This window comes from Echinops telfairi, unplaced genomic scaffold (assembly GCF_000313985.2).
Source record: "Echinops telfairi isolate 266 unplaced genomic scaffold, ASM31398v2 ScPeMD7_1;HRSCAF=3_0, whole genome shotgun sequence".
NCBI classification, from domain to species: Eukaryota; Metazoa; Chordata; class Mammalia; order Afrosoricida; family Tenrecidae; genus Echinops; species Echinops telfairi.
Genome location: NW_022103896.1, coordinates 81,799,144 through 81,809,190, shown reverse-complemented (window position 1 = coordinate 81,809,190; position 10,047 = coordinate 81,799,144). Strand labels below are relative to the sequence as shown.

The following is a 10,047-nucleotide window of genomic DNA, read 5'->3' as shown; positions in this document are numbered from 1 at the left end:
GGGACAAGCAGCTTACTTATTCATTTAAGATGTAAGGGATAGGAATTCGGTTATTTTGTCCTGATCTTGTCTTAGGAAAACAAGGAAGTCTGCCCATCTGTGGCAGGGCGGTCATTTGCAGCAGGCTTTTTTCTGAATACACAGGCTGAGGCGATTTCCTAGAGGCTTCTGGGATTTGGGTTTTTTTTTTTTTAAGATCATTTTATTGGACGTTCTTAAAGTTCTTATAACAATTCATACATCAATTGTATCAAGCATATTTGTACATATATTCCATCATCATTTTCTAAACATTTCTTTCTACTGGAGCCCCTGGTGTCAGCTCCTCTTTTTCCCTCCCGCCCCCTCTTTTCATTCTTTTTTTTTTTTGAGACTCCTGTTTTCTAGTATCACTTGAGTTCAGGTAAAATTCAATATGAACACTACTGTTTATATTTTCCTATGTTTTCAGGGAAATTAATATTTTATCTTTTGAAGAAGTGAGCAAATATAATTATTATTTTTTCCCCCCATTTAGCTCCATGTGCTGTCAGGAACCTACAGGATTTGGCTCGCATTTACATCCGCCGCACACTTAGAAATTTCATCAATGACGAGATAAAAGCCAAGGGACTTCCGCCCAGAGCTCTCCCAAAAAGGAAAAGGAAGAGAGTTAAACAGATTGTTAACTCCAACTCTTACGTGTTTGTGGGTAATCAGTTCTTTCCTCGGCTTCCAAATAGGGAGGAAGATGAAAAAATGGAAGAAGACAGCAGGGAGGAGGAGGAGAAAGATCACAGTGAAGCCATGAAGCCAGAAGAGCCTCCTCAAAATCTCCTGAGAGAAAAAATCATGAAGCTGCCTCTTCCTGAATCTCTAAAAGCTTACTTGACCTATTTTAGAGAAAAATAACTTAAACCGAGGAGGAATGTCTATTGATAGTTCTCTACTCTGAAAATGTAGCATTTGTTAGGAATTAAAAAGAGAATATTTCTTTCATCAGAGAAAATTATAGTGGAAAAAGGTATAACTTGTTTTTGTCATAGTAACAAAAATGATGTATTAAGTGATTAAAAAGAGTCCCTTTTATAAAATCTATTTTTCTTTAAATCTTGGGAAAATGCTGTTTTAACTGAGTGACTTCAAAGTGGATTGCAATAGTCAAGACTTTGTGTATTGTAAATCTTTTTCTGATTCCCTACAAATATGTAGTGGTGACATATAAGGTTAATTGATAAACATATGTAATCTAAGTTATAGTTGTTTGCATTTCCTCTAGAAAAACTTTCTTATCTATTAAGGAAATCAAACACTTTGTAGACCTATTTACCTTAATTTTTGTTGCAATCACTATTGCTGTGTTGCTAATAGATGTATTCCGGGCAATATATGAGTGCAATAGCAATACAGATACTGAATAATTTAGCTTTTAAAAAAAATGCAAACTTCATGGAATTCAACAGCCCTGCTACTTTTGCTTTTAAACCTGTTGCCAAAAGATATGGGGAAATAACTGCTTCTCTCATAGAGATTTTAAGAGCACATCAAGTGAATGTTAAAGGAAAAGTATATACTTCGTAAAACTCTCACTTTGTATGAACCTTTAAATTTTCAGTGTTTTTAAATAATGAAATTATCTTACTCTGGAGTTTGAAAAGATGGGATCTTTAGGATTTTTTTCAAACGTTCCCCTCTTTCTAGCACATACTGACAGTGGGAAGCATGAGTTGCTGCTGCTACTGTGGACAGTTGTAAGTAGCAGGGCCCAGCAGATTCATCCAGCAGATAGATATTAGCAAATGAAACTTCTGTTTCATCAGAATCCTCACTTTTTACATGATCGTTGAGTGGTTGCCATTACTTCAGAAATTCATCTTTTCATAGTATAAGAAATATTCATAAGAATTTTATGTAGACAGTGTTTTTGTTTGAATATCAATTCAGAATCATAATGTAATTTTTGGGACCTGCATTGTGCTCGTTTAACTTCTTCCCATGTTTTCTTAAGTTTCTTTTGGTAAAATTACACTGGTTTTCATTTTTTGCTTAATAACACGTCCACTCTTTATCATTTGAATTTTGATTTTTAACTTAGCAGTAGTTAAATTGTTAGTTAATGCTATAATTAGTCTGCTTTTATTTTTGCTTTTCAAGGTAAACCCTGAAAACAGTCATTCCTTGTAGAAAAATAAAATGAACACTGTAACTTATTTACTACTTAGTTACATCAGTTATATATATTTTGTTACATCATTTATATATATTTTAAGAGGAAAAAATATAAAATATCACTTATGACCACCAGCATCACTGTTACAATAGTTGATAAGATTAGCTTATGGAAGCCCAATGTACCGTGAAAGGAGTGTTCTCTGCAAAATTCAAATACTTGTAATAAATGGGTTATTTTAAAGCTCTCAACTCTAGTAATTCCACACATAAAAACAAGTATTTAAAAAAACAAGTGTTTGAAATATTCTAAGCATCAAGTATTCTAAGTAAATGAGGATATTTTAGGAATGTGAAAAATAAATTCATGAGAAAGAGTTGTATCAATGCTGCGGTGTAGGGGGTCACCACACATGTCTTAGATGATTTAATAAGCCATTACTGTGGAGAGATGCTCTGTCTCATTTCTACTGAGAAAAGATAAAGTCATTGTTTCAGTTGTTTTTAACAGTGACCATCTATTATAAATGTTATTTTAATTTAAATGCTTTTGAAGTTTATTTTCAATTTCTGTTACCCACGTATATTTATTTAGAAACCTGAGGAAACTTACCTGCCCACTCCTGCTCCCCACTTTTTGTATTAGAACAGGTTTCTTGCGATACAAACGAGCATCCGTCAGTGATGACTTTACTCTGTAGGGGTTAGGGTGTTTTTGAAGGTTGATATTTGATGTCATCTTCCATTCTGTTGACTTCTGCAAATTGAAATGTACGGTCGATATGAATGATGATTGCATTTTTGGGTCATTGAAATATATCTTGTGTTTTTCAATGTATTCATTTTACAGTTATGACTATTGACTTTAAATAAAGAAGTGAAAATGAAAATTCACGTGAAAGCCTTTTTATCTATTGGTGGCGGGCGATAGAGTAGAAAACTAAAAATATTTTGGACTTGTTTAATTTTAGTGATTCCATGTTTACTTAAGCATAGGAAATTATGCTTTATGGGTTGAGAAATAGCAAATAAAAGTGCAGTATAATTAAATGAAAATGATAGTAAAATTTTGAAATTTTACAGTCAGGTAAAACAATTGAAAACATCTAGGTCTTTATTTTGCAGATGAGAAAGTAGGTCTGAAGAGGTTGCTCAAGTCCTATACCCTGAAATAGCGTACAGTAACAGTTGAGTCCCAAGGAGCTGCCCGCATCACCATAGCTGCTAGCAAGATGGTAATTTCTATTAATCTTGCTTATTGGTTGAGGTACTTGGTCTTAATATTAATGAAAAACTATATAAATATGGGTAAATATAAAGACAAAGTTTAAGTTTTGCCTTCTGTCTCAGCTGATAAAAGTGTAGCAAAGCCTGTTGCATCAAATTTATTAAGTGAACAGCTATATGTAATTACTATCATTCTTTGATGGCCTGGCTTTTTCTTTTAAACTTGGATGGTCTCAATCCACTTAGGTGTATATAGCCTAAATTTTGGTATATAGTCTATATTTGGGCATCTCACTTCCTTTTCATAATTAACATCTATAAATAGTTTTTTAAATTAATTATTAAATATTAGTAGACCTGAAAGGATATTTATGTAAACAAGCAAAGTACAAATAATAAGAACACCATGGACCTAGTAGTAGGTGTGAGGAAAAACAGCATTACTGTGATCTGTGTGCCCTCCCAATCTCTTCTAAACCTTTTCTCTTAGGGTAACTTCGGTGTGTGTATAATGATCTTGCTTTTTGTTGAAACATTATACTTTTCTACTTGCTGTCATCAAGTCAGTGCTGACTCGTGGTGACCACTTTTGGGCTTCTGAGACTGTAACTGTTTATAGGAGTAGAAAGCCTTGTCTTTTTTCCCTGAAGCTGCTTGTTGTTTTGAACTGTTGACCATATATATCACAGCCCAGTGCATACCACTGCGTGATAAAGCTGCAGCAGGGAGCCCTGGTGGTGTAATGGTGCTGCTCATTTACCCAATCAATGTATCATTTGATATCTTTACTGTTAGCATAGGTATATATAAATTGATTAACAAAATCTAAAAGCCTAGATGCAGAGTCATAAGCATATGAAAATTTATCATAGATGAAAGAAAGAGGAATTCTAGAAAATAGTGCTGGAAGAAATGATCATGTATGAACAAAGGGGTGTGGGAGAAGAAAATGGCCCATGATTTCTTAAAGATAAATAACAGTTCCAGGTATATGTCACACAAATGTGAAAGGTGAGAAATCATAGGGCTTTTATAAGAGAAAACACACCTATTTTTATGACCTTGAAATTGGGGGTGGGATAAAAATGAATCCGAGGACAAGATAAATCTATAAACATAAAAAAAATTGGTAATAAGTGACAATGGATTAAAGATCAGAAGACTTATCAGTTTTAGAACTATACAATAAAAAATTTTATAAAAGTTTCAAATAGGCAGCACAATAAATAAAAATTCAAACACTTAAAAAGATTTGAAAACCTGCATAAGACGTTATAAAGCCCTCCATATATTATGCAAACATGGCATTCAAGATGTATTGATAATTATTGGTGATTGGAATGCAAAAGTTGAAAATACAGGAAGAACCCAGTTGGGAACTAATGGACTTGGTGATAGAAATGAAGCTGGAGATCACAACAACTTGTTCATAGCAAATACCTTTTTCCAACAATGCAAAAGGCAGCTGTACACATGGACTTCCCCAGATGGAATACACAGGAAGCAAATCGATTACATCTGTGGTAAGACAACATGGAGAAGCTCAGTATCAACAGCTAAAACCTTATCGTGTCCACTATGGAACTAATCATAAGTGCTCATATATAAGTTCAGGGTAAAGCTGAAGAAAATTGTAAGTTCTCAGGAGCTAAAATATGACCTTGAGGCAATTCCTCATGAATATTGAGAACATCTTAAGAACAGATTTGACACATTGTACACTAATGACAGAAGACCATATGAGACCATCTAGCTGGGAAGCAACATAGCCCACATGGAAGAAGCACAACAGCCTGTGTGGTCATGAGGTGTTGATGGGATCAGAAATTAGGCATGAGAAGAACCAGAACAAACAATCATATCGATGCGATTGGGGTGGGGCAGAGTTGAGACAAAGCCCATGTTTAGACAATTGGACATCCCTCATAGAAGGGTCGCAAGGAAGGGACGAGCCAGCCAGGCTGCAGTATAACAACAATGAAACACATTTCTCTAGTTCTTTAGTGCTTCCTTCCTGCCACTGTCACAACCCCCGTTCTACCTCACAAATTCAGCTAGACTGCTGCATGTACGCGGGTGGAGATAAGAGCTCTTGACACACCGAATCCAGAACAGATAAACCCCTTAGGAACAATAATAGGAATAATGATACCATGAGGGTAGGGTGAAGGTTGGGGGAGAAGGGGAGCCGATCACAATGATTGACATAACACACACACCCCACGAAGGGGGCTGATCAACAGAAACGTGGGTGAAAGGACACAGCAGTCAGTGTAAGATATGAGTTTCAGAGTTTATAAATTATCAAGCGTTCATGAGGGAGGGAGGGAGAAAAAAATGAGCTGAAGTAGAAAATGTTTTGAAAAGGATGATGGCAACATATGTACAATTGTTCTTTACACAGTGGGTGTATGGATTGCTATAAATAGGCCCCCAATAAAATGATTTTTAAAAAGACCCGATGAGCTGTGGGAGCACATCAATACCATCATTCATGAAGAAAGCAAAATCTCTTTAAAAAGACAGAAAAGAAAAGATCAAAGTGGATGTAAGAAGAGACTGACACCTGCTCTTTAAGATTAAAGAAAGGATGAAGTCAAGGAGCTGAATAGAAAATTTCAAAGGGCAGCTCAGGAAGACAAAGCCAAATATAATGAAATGTGCAAGGACCAGGAATGGGAATAGCAATACTAGGAGGGTAGAGGGAAGGGGAGGAAGGGGGAATCTATTGCAGTGATGGACACTACAACTCCCCAAGGGGGATGAAAAACAAGTTGTGGGGGAAGGGAGACTGGTCAGTGTAAGACATGAAAATAATTTATCAAGGGGGCATGAGGTGGGGTGGTGGATGGGGAAGAGCTGATACCAGGGGCTCAATAGAGCAAATGTTTAGAAAAGAATGATGGAAACATATGTACAAATATGCTTGATACAATTGATGTATGGATTGTTATAAGAGCTGTAAGAGTCCCCAATAAAATGAACTTTAATTTAAAGAATGATGGAAACATATGTACAAATATGCTTGATACAATTGATGTATGGATTGTTAAACGAGCTGTAAGAGTCCCCAATAAAATGAACTTTAATTTAAAAAAAATTGAATTTAAGAAACACTGAAAGGGAAGAACATGCAGAGTATATCTGAAACTGAAAGAACTCTTAAGAAAAATATTCAAACCTCGAATTGCAATCTTCCACAAGATATTAAGCAATGATTATAAACTCTATACACTACTAAAATAGTAATGAGATCATTGCCTTTTAAACGGGTTAAGTAAACCTAAAGCCTCCCTCATGGCTAGTTTATAATGATGAAAAGTTCAAGTAAATGTCAATTATATTAAGTACATTTGGTCAGTTGTAAAGTTGAGGAAAGATTACCCATTATTCCCATAATTTCTTAATTATGCACCCGAGGACAGAAGGATTGATCATTTAAGTTTGTTATATGCGAAACTCTCAAACTTTAAAAGTGTTCCTGTGGTCTGAAATTAGTTCTGACCTTTAATTGATCTGGTTGGCTTTGCATTGGTCAAGAATTCTCCATTCAAGCCTTACACACACATATACACACACACCACCACCCAAATTGTTTAACCATGGCCATATCAATTTTTGTTATCAACAGATAAGCATTGCTTTTTGGACCTGCGAAGACATTTCAAAATTTTTTACAAGGAGAGACTTGTACTGGATATGTAGAAAGGACTAATTCCCAGAATTTAAAACACCAGCAGTTCTCAACCTATGGGTCGTGACCCTGTTAGGGATCGAATGAGCCTATCACGGGAGTCGCCAGATTCATAACAGTAGCAAAATTACAGTTATGAAGTAACAATGAAAATTATTTTATGGTTGGGGGTCAAAACAACATGAGGAACTGTATTAAAGGGCCGCGGCATTAGGAAGGTTGAGAACCACTGCCTTAGAGGGAATCAAGATTTCTATCCTCTGAAAGGTGATAGGGCTCATGAATTACAACTGAACCAATGAAGAAACAGCTCCTAAATTGATTAAATCTTACTTTAAATTCTTTATGTAGGAGTACTGTGGACATTTTAAGAATTCCCTCTTGTGGTAGTTACATAATCTGTTGTCAATTTGAGACTGAAGAATGAAGGGGTGGAGTTTAGCCTATGAGGTCACAGCTTGATGACCTCATTTGGAGGTGCTAAGGAGATAAATAGCTTGCTGGAGGCAGGACACAGGTCCACAAGACTTTCCATCCACTGCCTTGTGATATTCTTGCATTCAGTGTCATTGCATGTGTTTTGTGAGTCTGAAGAGGAATTCATAGATTGGTATTAGACATAAGGGCTAATATCAGACTTACGGACTTGATCTGGACTGGGCTGGGATGTTTTCTCAATATTCAATTGTTCTCGTATATAAAGCTTTTCTGATACATATATGAGTTTCTGTATGCATTTGTTTCTCTAGTCTACCCAGACTAATACATTATGGTACCTTGGGAGTGGCGTACTAATGAAACAAATCATAAAAATGGAGAGTGGATGTATGTTTGACCTTTGCCTCATGGTAGTTTTTCTTCTTTGGCTAGCCAGAGGTCAGATATGACCATGTGATTTATTGAGTTTAAGATTAAAGAAAGGATCAAGTCCAGGAGCCGAATAGAAAATGTCAAAGGGCAGCTCAAGAAGACAAAGCCAGATATAATGAAATGTACAAGGACCAGGGATGGGATGGGAGTAGTGATACCAGGAGGGTAGGGGGAAAGTGGGATAGGGGAGGAAGGGGGAATCAATTGCAATGATTGACACATAATCACCCCCACCCCCTGTACACACACGGGGAGGGGGGGGGACAAAAAACAAACTATGGAGGAAGGGAGACAGTGGTTGGTGTAAGATATGAAAATAATAATTTGTAATTTATCAAGGGGTCATGAGAAATTGCCCCTTGAATTTCTCAGAAACCATACTGCTTGGGGAAAATGGCTGACAGAAAGTCAAAATGGCTGACAGAAAGTCTAGCTCTGGCATGATGCTGTCAGAGACCTGATCCCATATTTTGCATCAGTAGAATAGTTTAGATAAGGATTAAGATAAACTAAATAAGGATTGAATTTGACCGTTTTAAGAATCGAGATTAGTATCTGATTTTACTTTCTTTATACTAATTTCTTCTGTGTATTATTGTTGACATGATGATCGATAGAAATGATTATTAGGAAGTATGAAATTGAGAGCTTGTAAGCCTACTTAAACCATTGGAATTTGATCTTTAAATGGGTTTAGGACATGCCTACAAATAAGACTTTGAAAATATAAGCCCCATCCAGTGCTTTGGAGTACTCGGGAAATTTGCATTCCAAGAGACTTGCCTAGGGGGCTGTTGGCTGATTGAAGAGGAAAAAAAAATAGGAACTCCTTGGAATTTTGAATTTTGAACTAGTGGTTTGTTCCAGAAGCTAAAAAATAAAGTAAAATTCTGGAGCCCTGAAGAAACTCTCTGTGCTAGGACTGAATATTAAAGGGAGCCTGTGCGCAGGCTGAAATGCTTGGTAGGTGAACACCTGGATCCACTTGTTGAGTGGAAGTGAGAGAAATGCAGCAATAAAGAGATGGGTTGAGTTTTGGCCACTGACACCCGTGAACCTGGTTCACAGAGACTACTGAAGAAAACAAAAGCGGGTTGACTGGTCTGATGATCATGACTTAGCACAAGGATGCTAGGCTTGTTGAGAATTTGTGATGGGGCCCATAGTCTAAAGGCAAGGCAGTCAGTGGGCACCCTGGAGGCTAAGTGAAATAGCCCGCATTGGGTTGACCAGAACTTGACCAGATGAAGAGAAGATTTTTGAGCTTGTGAACTGGTGCAGATTTCATGGATGGCCTGTCCTGATTTGACTTTGCTTATGGATGCAGACTTCATAAGGTTCCAACTGGAATGAAGATTCTTCAGGCCAAAGAATGTGATTGTCTCCTCAGAGCACTGGGATGATGTAAGTTGGCAGTATAGATATTCGATACCCAAAATGGGGTGGATCAAGGCATGAAGTGGCTGGCTTACAAACTTTCATAGGGGGAACATATTCATAGGATTGATGTGCAGATGTTACTTAACTACAGTTGTTAGGCATAGGATAATTTTGTTTTGTTCATTTATAGAATGTTATGTGTAAATGAGGGTGGCACATATTGAATTGTATGTATTTAGTTTACCTGTCAGTACAGATATGATTTTATTGTTTGAAAATTATATATGGCTAAAGAGTTACATGAAAGTGTCAAATTGACAAGGGATGGTCTGTTACATAATCTGTTGTCAATTTGAGACAGAACAATGAAGGGGTAGAGTTTAGCTTGTCAATCAGGTTGCATCTTGATGACCTCATTTGGAGATGCTAAGGAGATAAATAGCTCGCTGGAGGCAGGGCACAGGTTCACTCTCTGCGACGACGTTACTGACAGCGAACCTGATGGAGCTATGCCGATACTGGAGGAGCCACATGGAGACTCACGCCAGGGCTGAGATACTTCTACACCACTGGATCTACAAGACTTTCCATCCACTGGCCTGTGGTCTTCTTGCATTTGGTGTCATTGCATGTGTTTTGTGAGTCTGAGGAGGGATTTATAGATTGATATTGGACATATGGGCTAATATCAGACTTATGCACTTGATCTGGACTGGACTGGGATTTTT

The 10,047-nt window shown here is 36.9% G+C and overlaps 1 protein-coding gene across 2 annotated transcripts in view; it reads left to right on the top strand.

Annotated features, from left to right (window-relative positions):
• The window catches only part of PCMTD1 (protein-L-isoaspartate (D-aspartate) O-methyltransferase domain containing 1), a 50,444-nt gene extending 47,402 nt beyond the window's left edge, over positions 1 to 3,042 (top strand). For both annotated transcript variants that reach the window (XM_004697550.2, XM_045297373.1), the window contains one exon: positions 518 to 3,042. In XM_004697550.2, the coding sequence (XP_004697607.1) occupies positions 518 to 891 (374 nt within the window). In that variant the 3' untranslated portion in view covers positions 892 to 3,042. The remainder of the gene's footprint in view (positions 1 to 517) is intronic.
• The last annotated feature ends 7,005 nt before the right edge of the window (positions 3,043 to 10,047 follow it).